This window comes from Numida meleagris, chromosome 2, assembly GCF_002078875.1.
Source record: "Numida meleagris isolate 19003 breed g44 Domestic line chromosome 2, NumMel1.0, whole genome shotgun sequence".
Taxonomy (NCBI): Eukaryota; Metazoa; Chordata; class Aves; order Galliformes; family Numididae; genus Numida; species Numida meleagris.
This window is the reverse complement of record NC_034410.1, coordinates 15628979-15647619: the sequence shown is the minus strand read 5'-3', so window position 1 is coordinate 15647619 and position 18641 is coordinate 15628979. Positions and strand designations below refer to the sequence as shown.

At 37.9% G+C, this 18641-nt stretch overlaps 1 protein-coding gene across 1 annotated transcript in view; it reads left to right on the top strand.

Annotated features, from left to right (window-relative positions):
• The window catches only part of APBB1IP (amyloid beta precursor protein binding family B member 1 interacting protein), a 61693-nt gene that overhangs the window by 14907 nt on the left and 28145 nt on the right, over positions 1 to 18641 (top strand). The window contains exons 3-7 of the mRNA XM_021387179.1: positions 1097 to 1184; positions 2978 to 3270; positions 7436 to 7513; positions 10013 to 10172; positions 13907 to 14028. Of these exons, the coding sequence (XP_021242854.1) occupies positions 1097 to 1184; positions 2978 to 3270; positions 7436 to 7513; positions 10013 to 10172; positions 13907 to 14028 (741 nt within the window). The remainder of the gene's footprint in view (positions 1 to 1096; positions 1185 to 2977; positions 3271 to 7435; positions 7514 to 10012; positions 10173 to 13906; positions 14029 to 18641) is intronic.

Below are 18641 nucleotides of genomic sequence, written 5' to 3'. Positions count from 1 at the left end.
AGTGTTTGCTTATTAGAGCTGTCATCTTCTTTAACGAGGAGTAGAAGTGGAATTTATCTTCACTGTATGCACTTTCCCTGATTTAGAAAGCATTGCTTCTCTGCTTGTTTCCTAAACAACAAACTATAAACTACGAATTCACTATTTAACTATGAAGATTTGCAGTTTCCATTGATACAGCAGCATCATGCTTTGTTGTTGGTTAGTTGGTGTTTGTTTTCAAATATCAGGAGAAAACAACAATAAGATTACATTTTATATTAGTAAGTATAGCACTGGAGCAAATGGCACTCTATAGCTCAAATCTGTACACATACACAACTAAATTCTTTCAAACATCTCCACCTCTCTTCCCAAAATACTCGAAAAACCTCTCAAAATGAGTCTGGCTTTTCAGTGTCTCTATTGGAATCTGAGAGAGTTGGGGTTGTTCAGTTTAGAGAAGAGAAGGCTCTGGAGAGACCTTATAGCAGCCTTCAAGACCTAAATGGGTCTTCAAGAAAGCTGGAGAGGGACTCTTTATCAGGGAATATAGTGATAGGACAAAGGGCAATGGCTTTAAAATGGAAGAAGCTAGATATAGATTACACATTAGGAAAAAATTCTTTACAGAGGTTTTGCAGCAGGCTACCCAGAGAAGCTGTAGATGCCTCATCCTTGGAGGTGTTCAAGGCTGGTTTGGATGGGGCCTTGGTAAACCTGATCTAGTGGGAGATGTCCCCCCTGCCTATAGCAGGGGATCGGAACTAGGTGATCTTTAAGGTCCCTTCTAACCCAAATGGTTCTATGAAATAGCCCAAGCCTGTGCTGTTTCCCACACCATGGCCAATTGTTGCCTGACAAGGGTGATTGTTTGCATGGGTTGACACTGTGTTGGGAAGTATTCAAAACATTAAGCACCTGGTATGAGATGGTGCTTTGACCTGACTGTCTTTAGTTTATCTGTCTAGGAATAATCTCAGAAACTAGCATGTTGCATTCTGTTTCTTGAAAAAGAATTGACTTAAACACTTCCCGGTAACTAACTGACAAATGTTAATGTCTGTAATAGTAGTTATATCATTAAAACACCTTCCTTTTTCTTTTACCTTAACAGAGTTTGGGAGTGGAGACTGTACAAACTCCATCCCCCAAAGTGACCAACAAGGAATTCAGCTTTACAGTAGGTTTTAAGGATTTAAATGGTAAGTAGTTGAATGGACTCATTCATGGTTTTTATACCAATTTAAAATACCTCACAGCAACAAATGTGACAAAAAGCTTCAAACACCTCTGATCTAAAATAAAGTATTAAAAAAAGAACTGTTTTGCTGGAGGGGGTGGTATATTTGTGTGTCTCAGCTTAGGAAACTTCAAAGGGACCAAGTGTTTTTAAAGGGACATTGCTCAGTCTTATATAAAAATCAAGTTTTTTAGAATGTCTGAGTGTAGAGGGAAAGCAAAAAAAGAAGTCCCCTGAAGTATTTTCAAAAAGGCAACCTTTTCATGTAAAGATTTAACTTAATAGAAAACTGTGTTACCTCAGTGTGAAGTCAGAGCTGAGGAAGCATTTATTTCCAGTGGAAGTACTGGGTTCAGTTTCTTCCATTTTACATTACTTATTATCATCCTGGCTTGTACTGTCACTTCTGCATCTAGGGCTGCTTGATTCCCTGACAAACTGAATCTGGGAATTGATCTGAGTTTAAAAAAGAATGTGCTCTTTCTTGTGCTTTTTTTCTTTTTGCTGAGGGGGCTGGTTCTTTGCATGTTTGCGTTTACTTGAACTGATTTTAACTAGTGTTATTGTCCCAGAATGAATTTTCTATTAACCTACATAATGCCATAATGTCTCTACCAGCAAAGTGGTTAGAGGTAGGTAAATAGAGGGGATTGTAAGCCAACTTTCCCACTGAAAATAAAAGCTTGTGAAAATACACTGTTATTGTAACAGGTAAAGCAGAGGAAACTGAGATCTTCCATTGACAAGTTCTCTTTGTCTGATGAATGATCTATTCTTTGTTGGACTGTATTATCATTTTTAATGTGTAGTTCTCTTTCCAAAATTCCACTTAAAGCATTTGCAATTTGTGATTCTTTTCTTGAACTAGACTCTTCAAAGTGACTTAAACCACTGAATGCAGTGATCCTTACAGAAACCTTCTCCTCTAGAAAACTAAATCATCCTACAGGATGCTATTCTACAGTATCTCTTACAACATGTCTAGTTCAAACAATCCAAGAACAAACTGCATATGAAGTTCCAAAATGCAGAGTAGGATTTTGTCTTATTCTCTGACAGAGTAGCAGAAATACTGTAACAAAAGTTACAATATTTATATCTGTTTGATAAGATGCTTTCAAAAAAGAGACTGTCTTGTTTGTTCTTTTGCTCAAAGGATCCTCAAAACCCTGCATATTACATAAGGTATGTCACAGGTTGATTACACAACTACAGATGTGCTACAAACAATACCATACAATTTCTTGTGTTTTTGGTTCGTGTTGATTTTAAATCTGTAGAATAGTTCTAATATATGAAAATATTCTTTATCCAGGTCTCAGTTAAAAAGTTTGTTGTATGTTATACAAAAACTTGTTGAGCATTCTTGTGTGTGCTAAACATTAGATAAGTAAATAACATAATGGGAGATAATTGAATTTCTCGCATCCATATCACTAAGCACATGCCCATAAACTTTGTTGAATCAGGTCCAGATTTCATAAAACATACAGGTCTGAGACCCTATCAATGAAAATGAAACTTCCTGTCCTGTTTAATTTGTATTCATAGAGTTCCTTGTACTCTGAACTTCAGTATGACTAGATTAATGGCCATTCCTAAAGCATGTTTGTTTTCTTGAACCCATTTAAAATCCTTTCCCATAACCCTTATATCTTACAGTAACTATGTCTCCTGTAATTTAATCTTCACTGAACTGGTAGCAGATTTCTTAATTGCGTTCACTCTTGATGAATTTTTTTGTTTTCTTTGCAGAATCTCTAAATGCCCTAGAGGACAAAGACCTTGATGCTTTAATGGCTGACCTTGTAGCAGACATAAATGAAGTTGAACAGAGAACTTTACAAGCCCAAAAAACTTCTTCTGGCAACCAGCAAAGTGTGGTCACTCAGCCTTCAACAGGCATGGATAATGACTTTTCTAGTATATTGAGTCCCTGTGCTACCATTACGGGACAGTTTAAGAACGACTTGCCCCCTCCACCTCCAGCCCCTGATTTAGACCTTCCGCCGCCACCACCACCACCTCCTCCTGAGCCACTCAGCCAGGTAAGCCTGAGAGAAATCTTGTTCCAAGAGTTCAGTAACTTGCAATCTTACAAGTGGTGTTGTTTGGCATTGGAACAACTGTGGGTATCCAGTAGAAATCCATGTAGAAATATCTTAAGCAGACTCTACACTAACAAAACAGCTATGAATTGTAGAGTAAGATTTGCTTTTATTGTGAGTGTGGCGGTTTCTGCCAGTTCCTGGACCTGTTGCCCATTCCTTTTGCCTTTCTAATTGCCATTCTGATAGCCCAAGACAGACATTAATCATCGGAAATGGTTTACAGTAATGAAAGATTTTTACTGATTTTTTTTTAATAAGCATTTATCAGTAAGTAATGGAGAGCTTCACTTTGACATCAGTGCAAAGCATGGCCAAATATCCCATCATTTTGTGAAGCTATCACTTTGTTTACTGCAGTCAATGCTACTGCTACTGATGAGAAGGTTCTGTGGATGTTTCCCTTAGCAGTTGCTGAAATTATCAGGGTGTGGTACTTCTAAACAATTGACTTACCGATACGCTAAAATTTCAGTTATCACAACCTTCTCCATGGTTGTTTTTCTTGCAAATCTGTTTTAACAACTGAAATCAAACATGGTGTATGTAGTAGAAGTATTTGAAGTTCATTTCTTTGACATGAGATTGTGGAGAGGGAGATAAAAATTTACCCTTTCAGCTCTGTAGGGAGACTGTGTGTATTAGAAGAGTGATGCACTCCAAAAAATATGAGACAGAAATCCTGAAAAATCTTCAAGTGTCTCTTTGAGTATTCATGTGCAGATAAACTAAGGTGGAGAGGAGGTGTTTGCATTTAGGGAATGGAAATGTTTTAGGGAAAGTGAACGGTACTCTGTCAGCTGATGCTGAGCTGTACCAGTCAGTTTTACCTAAAACCATGGGCGATTCATTGCAGCTTAAAAGCCTGCACAAACTGAGTATGAATTACCTCATTATCTCTGGTGCCTCTGCTTTTAGCGTCATACAGCAAAAAAATTAGCAAAAGAAACAGAACATTTGTTAGAAAGAGGACCTTTCTGATTATACAAGAAGTATTTCACTGGATAAAGTTTCATTTTGTGTATAGGACTTTTTAGTGCTTGGTGTGAAGAATGAAAATTGTAAACATGTGGGAGGATCTTCACCATTTCTCTGTGTCTCGAAGATAATAGTTACCCTCTTATCTTAAAGGAGAATCAACATTTATAAGAACAACAACTAGACTTATTCAGACGCTGAAATCTTTTATTTAACTAGTATAATTGATACAGAAGAGACGCTGTCAAGACAAGCTCTGTCCATTGTCTTACAAACATGTCCCCAACTTGGTTTAGACTGGTGACCTTTAGGGAAGTATCAAATTTCTAAATAGTCTGATTTGGAAGCTGAGTAAGTATGGTCTGGAAGGGCGGTTGGTTAGGTTAGCTGAAGACTGGCCAAACTGACAGACTCAAGGGTAATAAACAAATGGCTGGTTACACGTGGGATCAACAGTGGGGCTCATCCTGTTAAATATTTTCATTTGTGATCTGAATGACAACATCAAGAATCATCTGCAGATACTCTCACTGAAAAGGAGTTGGTGCTCTTTGGCTGCCACGTTGGATATGGAAACTGAGCTGAGGTAGGAGGAGCATGGCTAGTAGATTGAGGGAGTCATTATTCCTTTCTCTTCACACTGGTGTGAAGCCACACCTGAAATATTGCATCCCATTCTGAATGTGAGCATCTCCAGCAGAGATGCTCCTGGGACTTTCATGAGGATGTGGAGTGATGAGGACAGACTGACAGAGCTGTGCTTGTTTAGTCTGACAGAGGAGGACGGGGAGTGGTCTAGTGACAACCCAAAATACCTGAAAGGAGCTAGAAAGCTGGTGGAGCCAAATTCCCTCATATTAGTGGTAGATTGTATAACAACGGATAACAGCTATGTTTTGTTGCTTTGTAGCTTCAGACAGGACATTAGAAGAACTTTTTTCATTCCAAGTGCTGGTGTAGCACAGGAACAGGTTACACAAAAAGGTCACTGGTTCTCTATTTTTGGATTTTTTTCCAAAGTTTGCTGGTCAAAGCCATAGCTGACCTGATATAATGTTAGTAACAGTCTTGCTTTGGGCAGGGAGCCAAGCTACAGATCACCAGAGCTCTCTTCCAACTAACACTTTTATGATATGATCTAAAGCTCACTGAAATCAACAGTGCTGTGCTGTTCCATTCCTTCAGTCTTGTACTGAGCTCTGCTTTGACCGATTCAGGTCTCAGGTTGCTCTGCTGAGGCTAGTTCTCTGGTCACTGTTATCCTGCATAACCTGAGGGTCAAACAAGATTTCTTGCCTGATGAGAGGTTTCACTTGCTAAACACAGCTGGAGTTCTAAATGCACAAACGCAGCTGAAACTCACCTCTATCTTCCTCAATTAAAATGTTACTGTGAGACTGTGTGCTCAGATGAATCTCTAGTAGCATTTCCTGGTCTCTTTCCAGATACATTTGGAGGGCAGAGAAGGATGGGAACAGGAAATAGGCATTTCTAAGGAATCTGTCTGCAAGAGTGGATTTCCTCATTAAGGCACTGAATCTGCTTTCCATAGCAGTCCTTGCCTCATTTTCTGGTACAGATTGTGTTGAAATTCTGACATCGTTCTCACTGTATGGCTTGCTGCCCATGCAGAAAATAGGGCTATTACACAAGTTATAATGTGAAGTTATAACCATTTAAAATAAGTATGAAAAGAACTGATTTCAAATTAGTATTTACTATCTTTGTTAATGAGTATTTGCTTTGACATTATACGTCTGCTCAACAGAATGACATGCCACTGTAAATGGAAAATTTTGTTTCATCAAAATCAACATGCTTAGCCAGGATTCTTGATAGGTGATTCCTGAACAAATCAAGGCTGACCTTTTGTTTAGTACTTACTTATGGTTTTATGTAGTCCAATGAGCATAGTGTTAATTATTCCCATTACATCTGTGATACTAAGGCTCTATTCTGCAAGCTTTTACTGTGTCAAAATTAAAAGGTATAGCATTTCTTTCAAAGAAGTATAGCTCTGTCTCATAAGTTTCCATCAACTCTGACATTTATATTTAAAACTGTCTGTAAGCTAAATAAAGCTTCTACCTCTTCTGTGATATTATCTGGATGACTTTTATGTGTTTCTATTTGAAGATCCAGAAAGCGCTGTGACAACATTGTGGTGGGAGAACAAAACTTTTAATCTCTCAAAGCATTTCTTTAAAAGTGCTAAAATTTTTATCTGGTAGCTCATTTACTTTATATAGTTTCCTTTCTCTACCTTGAGAAAGACAAAGGTTGTGAAACTTCCTCATCTTCTCAGGTGAGAAGTCTGTTTGTTGCACAGATTTGTACAATGTGTGAACTCTGTTTGACACAGGTTGCATGCTGGTGAAGCCTGAATAATACCTGTGTAAACTTCTCAGCAGAAAGTCTACCTGCATGGTGCTTGAACTGCTTTAGTTAAGATGCTTTTCCTGCTTCTTGCAGAGTAGTGTTTTTTGAGATGGTAAGAGGAAGACCACAGTGCAAGGGGCTGTGTACACTTCCCTCTGTTGAACAGTGGAAGGACTGTGGAAGCCATTTCTATCCAACAGCTGCAGTTCAACCTAGTTTGGAATTCTTGAAATTTCAGCATCTCTGAGCTGTTGGAATGCAGGTTTTCATACCCTTGGAGAAAAAAAGACATTTGTGAATTGATTGCCTGGAATTCATAGTGGAGGATTTGACAACAATAAAGATTCCTGATGCGCTCTCTTTCAGGTTGCACATCTTACCTTGTATTTTTGATATCTTATGGGATGTTAGGGGAAGCAGTGATAAAATAAAGGATCTTCAGTGCAGTAAGATGGATGTCAGTCAGGACACGTAGAACAGTCCTGTTTCCAAGCATTCCTGTATCATTTGGGGAACAGATCATGTAAGGGCTCTATGACTAGAAAACAAAAGGAAGCACTGGACTTGTAAATCACAGCTTTGGTGGGAGGATTTTGACTCAAGAAAATTGGGGATTTCTCATAACTATGAAGTTTCCCATGGTAGTCATAATGTTCTGGATATAAATAACAGGAAACAACTCTTTTCAAGCGTATGTGAATTGCTGGCCTTACTTAACAAGTATAGGAATTATCTTGTGTCTTTTCAGGAAGAACAAGAGGCAAGAGCTAAAGCTGACAAAATTAAACTTGCGTTGGAGAAGCTGAAGGAAGCTAAAATTAAAAAGGTGAGCCTTAAAGTAGTGAAATGAGAGCTACCAGCTGACTATCTGTTATCATTATTCTCAGTAATGAAGATCTTACTAAAAGCCATTAGGCTTCTTTATATTTTGTCTTTAACTTGAGACATCAGAAAATGTTCTGTGGAACTGTCTTGCCTGTACAGAGCTCTGTGAGAATACTACCTTTGGGGGACTTATTTCTAAGAGGACCAGCCTTCCCCTCCACATCCCCCAGTGTTGGTGCAGAGCCCACTGTCCTGAAAGACTGCTTTAGAGAAAGTGGAAGGTAGATATACGTGTTGCTTACTCAGGCTATGCTGATTCCAAAAGTATTAAGCTTCGCTTCTAGAGTGGATATGGATTTAGCTAATTCCAATTAAATTAGTGAGGATCTTCTTGCTGAATTGTTTTGTGGCAGTGCAGTAATGTACAAAAATTTGCTTCAAACTAATTGTTAAAAAGCTTTCAGCCTATATCTGCACAGCGCTGCTGAGTATCATGTAAATATGCCTGCTCATTCTAAACTAATGTTTCAGCTGAATTCAACAGAAGCTACAGGTGTTCAATAGCTTTGAAAAATGGATGTAAAGGAAAACCAGTCATGACCTTTCAGTCTTGCTCAAGTAGGAGGTGTGAATCATTGGAGATCAGAGCCGGAAGGCTTTCCAAAAAGAACTGAAGCTTCCAGTAAGTTTGAGGGTGTCCAGGTTTAAGATGATTTCCACAAACCATACTCCCGTGCACATTGTGCTGCTTCTGAGAAAGCATGCTGGGAGAATTTAATCAAGGGTGTCTTTGTAGATCTGTAACAAACATTGGTCACCTCCTTTTCCTTGCAGTACTAGCAATTTTCCTCTGGGTGGAAACATTTGAAACATTTTTTTTCCTTTTTTTTTTTTTGTTTTTTTTTTCCACAGACTGGATATTTGGAAACATTGGGTGGAAGTTAGACCTAATGTTCTTGTGGCTATGTTGCTATGCTGAAATTTCTGTGTCTTTTTTGAATTCTCAGATGCCTAAGTAATTGTCAAGAAATCTAGTCTTCTCTGTTTTACAAAAAGAAATTGGAAGCTGCCCGCATGTTTCTGCCTGCAGTAAACTATAACCAGATAAAATACCGTTTTTTTTATCCCAGACACATTTTAGATCATGCATGTGCAGCATTTTTTTTTTTCTTGTTGGATAGTCTGCACTACTACTACTTCAGTCTGGAGAAGAGGAGGCTCAGGGGAGTCCTTATCGCTCTCTATAACTGCCTGAAGGGAGGCTGTAGTGAGCTGGGAGTCGGCCTCTTCTCTCTTGTAACTAGTGACAGGATGAGGGGGAATGGCTTCAAGTTGCGCCAGGGGAGATTTAGGCTGGATGTTAGGAAACACTACTTTTCTGAAAGAGTGGTCAGGCGCTGGAATGTGCTGCCCAGGGAGGTGGTTGAGTCACCATCCCTGGAGGTGTTCAAGAAACATTTAGATATAGCGTTGGGAGATATAGTTTAGTGGGGTTGTTGGTGGTAGGTGGATAGTTGGACTAGGTGATCTTGTAGGTCTTTTCCAACCTAGCTAATTCTATGATTCTATGATTCTACTCTCAGTTGCTTAGTTTAGAGAAGATACTTAGAATGGCTAGAATCAAAGTGAGTTCCCTTTTTGGTTATATTTGCTTTTTCTTTACAGATATAATTCAGATTTTTTCTTGGGGATCCTAACTCTCTGCTTCTGCGTCAGCTTTAAAAGAGATTCTGTTGCACCAAAGCCTCTTATACCCCCTTTTTAAAATAAGGAGCTATTTAAGCAAGATGGTATAGAAAAGTCCTCCCAACTCACCACTTTAGTTCTCTGTACAGATCCTGTAGACAATTGTTCTTCTATTTTCAGTACTAATGGAATCTTTAAAGTACTTTGTTTGTAATATATTTGCAGTGCTTCATCATGTTTTACATACTTCAGCGTTTTCTTGTGTTGTTCCTCTCTGAACAGACGCACACAGTTTCTTGTTTAACAAATACTTCACAATATGAAGGAACAATGAGTGTCTTTCAGTCAATGCAGACAACTCATCTATTTACTTATTATTGATTTCAGGTTAGTCTGTTGGCATGGAAAGATTCCTCCATTGTTATTCTCATGTAAAACTGAACTATACTTTTCCATATTAGTAGCTTTCGTTAAAGACACTCTGTCCTTTTGTATGTGCGTTCCCTATCAAGCGTTTTCCTTAATTAGATATATAGTAGATTTAGAAAAGAGATTAACTTCTTCTTTTTCTCCATAGCGATTTCACCTTTCATGTAGTAATGCACAGGGTAAAGTTCAATTTCCTTTACTTTACAAGATCTTTACAAAACGTCAGAGCTTCCAGTCTGTTTTATTCCCTCGTCTCACTGTGGGACAGGGTGCCTTTAAATCAGTAATAACCTTCAGCCTCAATCTTTCTTATCTGTGTTAACAGATTGAAGTTAGCCCATTACTTGCTTGTGAAATTAACTGTCTTCTGTGACTCTGTCCTCAGCTTGTTGTCAAGGTGCACATGTACGATAACAGCACAAAGTCATTAATGGTGGATGAGCGTCAGGTGACACGGGATGTTTTAGATAATCTCTTTGAGAAAACCCATTGTGACTGCAGTGTGGACTGGTGTCTATATGAAGTCTATCCAGAGCTGCAAATTGGTAAGTGGTGTAGCAGTGGGGATATTTTTGAGCATATAATAAGTAGATCCATTACATCTTATGCTAATTTTGAAATATAATATCATTTCTCCTGTCTGTGTGTCTGCTGGTATGGAAAATCCTATTCTAGAAGCTGAAGTAGGCTGCAGGAATACGCTTGGGCCAATCTTGCTCTAAAGTCAAGCCTTCCATTTGTCAGTGGTGCAGGCTGCAGAAGGCTCCTTACTCAGCACTATTTCCACTCTTCAGTTTTACACAATCTGAAGGGGTCACATGAATTTTACTGTGTTTGTCAAGGTAGTGACAGACCCAAACACACAAGTACTCAGTTCTACTCTTTGAAGAGACAATACAGTGCTGAAATGCTGTCAGCAGACTGTTACATACCAAACAAACAAACACTGCCATTAAACAAGACTGAGAAGCATTTCAGTCATCTCTGATGGTCATTTTCTTAAGCATAGTTGTGAACAGGATATTGTTCTTTGATGGGGCTGTTGCTCTGCTGATGGTACCTTATGATTTAGGGAGTAATTACCCAGGCCTCCAGGTTCCTAAGAAACAGCTGTGCAAAACTTGTACGTTATTGGTTGCACTGTAAGGAGTTTTGTTTCAAAAAGACTTCAATGTTTGATTAAGAATGGAGTATTCTCTCGTCGTGAGTTAATTCCGAATTTTTTATTGTTCAGGCTCTGAAGGTATTTACACCAAAAGAAAATGGAAAATTGCCACAACTTTCTTTAAGGGTAGCATTTGACAGAGAAACTGGAAATTGTCAAACAGGCTTTAGCATTCTTGGTTTACAGACTCCCAGCAGAAATGCAAAAATACACAAAGAAAGTTAAATATCAATATTGCACTTTAACAGAGTCCCAAGAAAAATAAACCTGCTGAACTAAAGCAAAGAAATATAAAAATAGCTGGAAAAAGCCTGACTGCTCATTAGCAAGGAGATACTCATCTGCTTGTAAGAACAAAAGAGGCAGTAACTGCCAGTTTGTTCTTTCTACTCCATTAAGATGATGCGTGAAGCTGTATTGCTGCATTCTTTTGTACCAGCCTATCTTGAATAAAGAAACACTGGAAATGGCATTAGACCCTAGAGATGTCACAAATGTCACTTTGAGTAGCTTTAAAATATTTTCTTGTCTTAGACAGTTGCTTCGTCTGATATGTTGTAACTTGGACAAACACATCTGAGTGTTAAGATGATGGCATGTATGATTACACATATGCTAGGAATATTACAGAGAAGGTACTTGGGTGTCTTCATACTCTTGATAGACATTTTTTAAATTCCTCCTCACACAATCAAAACCGGAGATATCAGGGAGAGCATGCGTTACAAACGTTGAAGTGAGCAGACTTTTTCTTTAAAAGTAAAAATTACTGGTGTTGCTTTAATCCCAGCTAAATCTGGGTGCTTTGCGCTGCATTAATACAGTAGAGAGTTGTTCTCATAATGAGTAAAAACTATTTTAAAATCCAGGACAGAAGAATAGTAGGAAAGGAAATAAATCAGTAGTTTGTTCAGAAAGAAGGGACAGAGTCTGTGAACTGCTGATGCAGAGACCTCTCACCAGGTCCAAATGAGCTGGGAATGGAGCCTTGCTGTTTGCAGAAGAGAATTTCCATACAGATGCAGTGGTACACATTCTTTTTTCTGCTTTCACTGTACAGCAACATGCAGATCATTTTGTTCAAAATCATAACAATATGAACTATTCTTTATTCCTGTCAGTATGTTTCTTAGCAGTTCTAGATAGTTCTGTTACTATCGGTGTGCTTGGAAGACAGATTTTCCCACACTTTATGCTTGCTTTCTATATTATAATTCAAGAGAATAACGTCACATTTACTTTAATAAACAAATCTAAGCAGCAAATATTTCAGACTTGATTAATATTTCAAGTTGTTTTTTATCAGAAGACAGAATTATTTATAGAATCATTGCAAGTAAAATTAACTATACTTTTATATTAATTACATGTTAAATATCACAAATAATTTCAATAGTGAGGTGTTGATATAACAATGAGCTGTACATTCCAGCATATATTTTGCAGTAAAGAGTATTCTCTTGTAATACACATCCAGATTTGACTTTCTATTGTAAAGATAATTACAAAAATTACGAAGAAGTCCCTTATAAGGATAGTAATATCATACCTTTTTATACAAGAAAAGTCTGGAACTTAAAAACAACCAACAGAACTGTATATGGCAAAGTTAGTGTTAAATAAAGAAAAAATGATGAAAGTATTAAATCCCCCCACCCTACTCCTTCTATTCACTTCTCTTTGGTACTCCCAGTGCAATCACAGCAGGTGAGTAAGTTTTCTGTTATGACCTAGAATTGTTTTGCAGTTATCCTGTAAGACAACGTTTACTCTTCAAAAGGTTATTTGGGTTTTAAATCTATATTAAGTAATGTCAATGTTTTAATATATATTTAAGTTAATGTATAATTTAATGTATATATATGTTGTGTATTTAATAAATTTATTAAATATATAAGCATTTTCTATATTTCAGAAATATCAGTTGTTAAATAAAAAGTATTATGGTTGCTTGTGTGCTAACAACTACTGTGTACTTGTGAACTGGCCCTGACACCAATTCCAGTTTGTGATTTTTTTTAATTCACAAAATTTAGTTATGATGGGGCATACTCACCTCTTTTTCAAAGTAACAAGAAGTGCTACAGAAAGTCTATAAAATATATGCTGTCTCCTCTTACACTGTGCCAGCCAGTCTAGGCCATTGAAATATGTAATCATCAAAGACCACTGAAGTGGGGATACAGTTGTTCCCAGGGAACTCCAACTTGAAAAATGAGAGCTGATTGAATTCCCTGCCCGAATACTAAATTTGTAGAAAAATGCAGTTTGATTCCTTTCAAAATTACCTGTTAAATTATGCTGAATTCCTTTTCCTTCCAAAGGGCTTTATGTGCCTGTTCAGCTGCTTTATACATGAAACCCCAGAAGGAGAGATCAAACATTAGCTAACCTCAGCCTGGTTGGTGGCTTTTCTGGGTGGAGGCTCTGGGTTCAGATCAGTTCAAGAAGGGAGAGATCTGACAGTATGTCACTGCATCTCCAATGACTTTAACTACTGAGATGCTGAGTGAAACAGTAGATCTTCATATCAGTTGTAGTCTGCCTCCCTATTTCCTTTGTTTTGACACTTCTGTTTTTAATACAGTTGCATGAAACAAAAGATTTTAGTTTCAACACATCAATTTTTTTCTGGTGACAGAAAGCTCTCTTTTTTGTTTCAGTGAGTAAAATGACATGGAAATAATTTTCTTAGTATTTTTTCCCCAATTTAGTAGGTCTGGTGAGAATACATCTCCAGTCATACTAAAAAAAAACAATAAGAAATAAAAGCTAACAAACAAGAGGGACGTTGAGAGACATGAATATAATCATCCACTCCTAGCGGAGCACTCTTTCTCTTCTTTGCAGTCTTTGGGCAACAGCACAGAATGCGGGAGGACTCCAAGTCATGCTAGAGCTGCATAAGGCTTCTTCTGTAGCTGATTTGCACTTCCACATTACCCTGTTTTCATATGGATTTGCTCCCTTCTGTGCAGTGGAAAAAAGTCCCATGCCAGGCTCTCCGATTCTGAATGAACATCAGATAATGATTACATTCTGACATAGGAATTTCTACAGCCTCAGGAGAAGGGAGAGTCTGTATGACTTACATTATCTTTTTTGTCTCTCCAGAAAGGTTTTTTGAAGACCATGAGAATGTTGTTGAAGTGTTATCAGACTGGACTCGAGACAGTGAGAATAAGATTCTGTTTTTGGAAAAAAGTGAAAAATATGCCTTGTTTAAAAATCCGCAGGTAAGCTGACATGATATTTGGATAGCGATGTCATTTTGTCTTTGTGCTGCCTATTGCATTACTAATTGGCTTTCAGCTCTGTTCTAAATTAGTTATTTCAGCTGAGCTCTAAATTAGAGATAACTAAACTTGTGTTTTCAGGAAAAAAATTTAAAATATTGAATGCGAGGATTTGAAAACCAGTGCTTTCTATTCTTTTCTGATAGTCTTAAAATCATGTCTGCAGGGGTAAAAAAAAAAAAAAAAAGAGAAAGATGTACATACTTCACCACTGGAACAGGCTGTTGAGATGGCAAATCTGCAAAAACCCAGCCTTTGTCATTGCTGTACTTTCCACCAGTGTTTCTACTTATGAAAATCAGTACTGCAATGAAGGTCCAGTTTTTGTCAGTTGTGTATGAAAATTCATAAGGAGTATACTGAGTACTAAAGGGAATTATCTATATTTCATTTAGACTGGGAAAAGGAATTGGGTAAGCAGAACCCTTCTGTATACACTAACTTAGCAAAATGAGGATCTGTATTTCACATAGATTTATTCACAAATCATTTCTTTCATGTATTACGTGGTTGAAACCATGTTTACAAATACCTTAGTGCATACAAGGATTGATTCTGTTCTGACCCTGTTAGCTCATTGAGCATCTGGCTCGATCCTGAGGGCAGCAAGAAAAAAATGAGAAATTCAGCATTGCTGAAAAAATAAATACATATTTTGGCAGCAAATCTCACCAAGGTGCCCATTAGAAAGGTTTTTTAGAGTGAGACAGTGTTTCATATAAAATCTGCTGAGATTCCTTCATTGGCATAAGAGCTATCTGCAGTCAGGGAAAGAAAACTTATCCTAGAGTATACGTGGATTAATGTTGTTTTTTAATATGAAACAGCAAAGCAAAGTTTGAAAGTAAAGCATACATGATGGCTCAAGATGTCATACTTAATACTGCATGTAAACATACTTAGCAGCAAAGGTTCCGTTGCACATTGTTGTAGTGATGTTTTCTGTGGCTTAGGGCAGGACCTCCTGGGAAGTAAGTCTTTGATGAAGATTCTAGGTATTTAATTGCCATGACCTTTCGAAGTAAACAGGACCTGAACCGAAAGCAGAGTAAGAGTCGTAATTCTGCCCTTCCTCTCAGGACATGCTGAACTTGATCTGGACGTGTGTGGTCTTTGAGCTTCTGCATCTCTGTGATAAGCTCAAAAATGTACAGCCTAAGGAGATTGTATCAGTTGTGACTATCACACTACTGAAATGCTATGCCAGTAATAAAGTCTAACCATCTGTCAGGCTCAGTAAATTCAAACGCTGTGGGACATGCAAAATAGTACAGTCATATAGGCAGTTTGTCTTTTTGATAGAAAGTAAGCGGTATTGCACACACAGAGCTCATGAAACATGGTAAAATATGGAAGTATAGATGTACAGAGGAGTTTGGTTGAAAGGGACGTTCATTGATGGTCTCCACATGCCTGACCTCTTCAGAGGTAATCAAAGCATATTTTGAGGACATTGCCCAAATGTCTCTTGAACACTTATTTTATTATATATAATACATAATCTGGTCTGAATCCCTGAAAAGGTAAACCAAATGGAAGTGGGTGCTGAGTTAGTGTGGAGGAGAGAGGGCAGTGTATGTGGTCGTGTAGCAAACTACTTATGGAAATTATGATATAACCACTGAGAAACTGAAATCCAGTGCTGTGATACAGTATTCTCAGTACATTCAGCCTCGTCCTCCAAGCTCAGATCATCTCAATGTTGCTTCATAAACTCATTTTGTGAATACAGAAATCTCAGAATGCTTTTTAAATATGAGAAGTGGTAATGCAGCAGCAGCAGGATTCCTTGTGTTGTTCTTATTTAGTGCTTATTCTGTCAGAGGTTATCTGTAGAGATCTGTAACTTGCAGATGTTTTTTCTGAAAAAAAAAACCCAAAACAAAACCAAAAGAAACAAATGCCAAAGGTGCTTAGGAGCCTACAATTTATTCTTAGACAAATAGTGATACTAAGTTTTAATTACAGAGGTTTGATACAATAAAATGATTTTTTAAAATCTAGCTATAAAAATGTCCAGATGTTTTCCTAAAAAATGTGAACATTCGGAGAATGTCCATGACCGGTGCTAATGTTGTTTCTCTCTGCAAGTTAGCCTCTCTATCTGGTATAGATTAAAAAACAGTAAATTAAACATGTTTCATCTTCTAAGGAGGAGCTGAGGTTTTGGAATGCAGGGTTTATCTGCTATGCCTGTGCTAGCAACCTGCTAGCTAATGCTATTGGCTGTTTTTGGAGATTGCCACCTTGTCATGCAATTGTCTCTAACGTGTAACTACAGCTTTGTTCTGTAAAACAATTTTTGATGTCTTTGGAACACATTTTGGAAAAAAACATTTGCAAAATCCTGAGGTCTCCCCCTTCTTCATCATGACAGACACTTCTGCCCCTTCCTCACTGTCTTATAATTCATCCTGCAGGAATTCACAGCAAAAGACTGTTCCATTAATGGCATCAGTGATTCATCTATAGAGAGGGAATATCATGAGTCCATGAGTAAGGAGTGAAACAAAAATACATACTGGTACATGCACAGATAAAGAAAACCTTTGTGATATAGGAAAGGCAATGCTTTGTTGTGCAGTTGAGTGATGCTGTGTTTGGATGCTCTACTTGACTCTCGAAGGGGAAGGTCGTCAGATTTCAACACTACTTTTTCAAAAAGTTCAAGGAATTATTCTTAGCTAATTGAGGCTGTAATATAGGAAATGTTTTTGCTTCGCTGAAACAGTCTAAAGTCTTTGAGTCACTTTTAGAACGCTGCATTTGATTTTTTACTTACATAGATTTTGATTTCCTCTGTGTCTCTGTTGCTGATAAAAACTGCCAAGAAAATATTCAAATGATTCAGGTGACACCACATGCATGTTCTTTCTAGTGTTTTTGTAATTTCTGGACATTATCCAGGAAAATGAATAGAGATCTGGGTGCAATAAGTGCTTCATGCATCTGCTCCCACATTTATAAGCCAAAAGCAAGAGATACGCCTTCCAATGGAAAATCCATTGAATTGAATGAGGTTTTTACCTCTTCAAAGCAATATTAAACAATGCAAGGAGTTGCAGTAAGAAGCTGTAATATCTTTCATAACTGGACATCTGTAATGAGCTTCACTCTTGAATATTTATTTTGAAGTGAGTGAAATTGGACTGGTATCCACCAGGTGACACTTCTGTTTTTAACCACTTTGGCCAAGCTTTAAGAATCATGGATTTTGCTGCTTTTTTTTTTTTTAGTCTCCACTGTTACCTCGGGAAGGAAACATAGAAGGGTGGCAGGAACCTGAGTGTTCAGTGTGCTGGCAAAGGCACAAAGAAACAGAAATGAGGAAAGGGAAGTGTTTTTTACTGTGCTCCCAGTGCTTAGTAATCTTAGCTTCTCTCTCCTATTAGTATATTTGAGACCATAGTGTAGTTTCAAGTTGAAGACGCTACGTGGATAATTTTTTCTACCTTGGGACAGTAGCACAAGCAGACTTTACACAGTTTAACTGTTTTACAGGCAACTTTTAATCAGTCTATTCAATGCTTTGTCGTTAGCTACATCTTTGCTTATGTACGTCTTTAGTTTGTTCCATGTTCTCCCCTCCTAAACACTTGAAGGTCATCATCCTCGAGGCATGAAAAGTCAGATGTAGCAATTCTTCAAATGTTTTAAAATCAAGCAGAGTTTTGTGGGCTTCAGAAGAGTTTTGCCTTTAGATTCATTTATTTATTTACATTTGTGCTCTCCAGAGCAATAATTGGCATATTATAATAATTTTTATGTGCATGTTGTTTAGGAGACACGTGTATCATGATACAGGTTGCAGATATGACCGCATTCTCATTTGTATTTTTTTTTCTGTACAACCCTGCTGCATTCAGTACTCAGCTGAAATAAGATGCATGTAACATGCCATGTGAGCTGACCAGTTCTTGATTCACCCCAGGTGCACTTTGGATGAGGGTAATCAGGCAGCTCATTGCATGAAGAAGATAGATGTGAGTACAAAGCAGCAGCTTTATTTGCTGCACAGTGCCTTCCATCTTTCACTATCATTTGAGGGTTATGCACACGAGAGTAATCTGGCATGAATTTTTAACTACTTTTCCCCCCCAAAAAAACAGAACAAAGAAAGCCAACCCAATGGCAGAATGTGCCATTATTGTATACCCTTGTGTTTATTCTTTCTTATGTTATCACTGTAAGAGGACGAATCCATCCTGTTAACTAAGCTCAGCTTAGGCTTTCACCATTGAGAGAAAGACATTGTCTTTTCAGGTGAAAGACAGTTAATTCTCAAATTTGTGGACGTATGCTGAGAGCTGCCCTATTGCCGCATCTTGTCCCATTAAGACATGACATCCCAAACCAAACATGCTTTTCTCAGTGGTGTCCTCAGCCAGGCAAGAGCTTGCCTTTTGTCATGACCTTTGACTACTGGACTTGGAATGACCCCTTGTGGACACACGTGTTTGCATCCCATGGGATGAATGCTTCTGATCAAAAATAGGAGACCACACAGTGGTAAAACAAGTGCTGTGTACAGTCTGCTCCGCAGGTCTTCAACT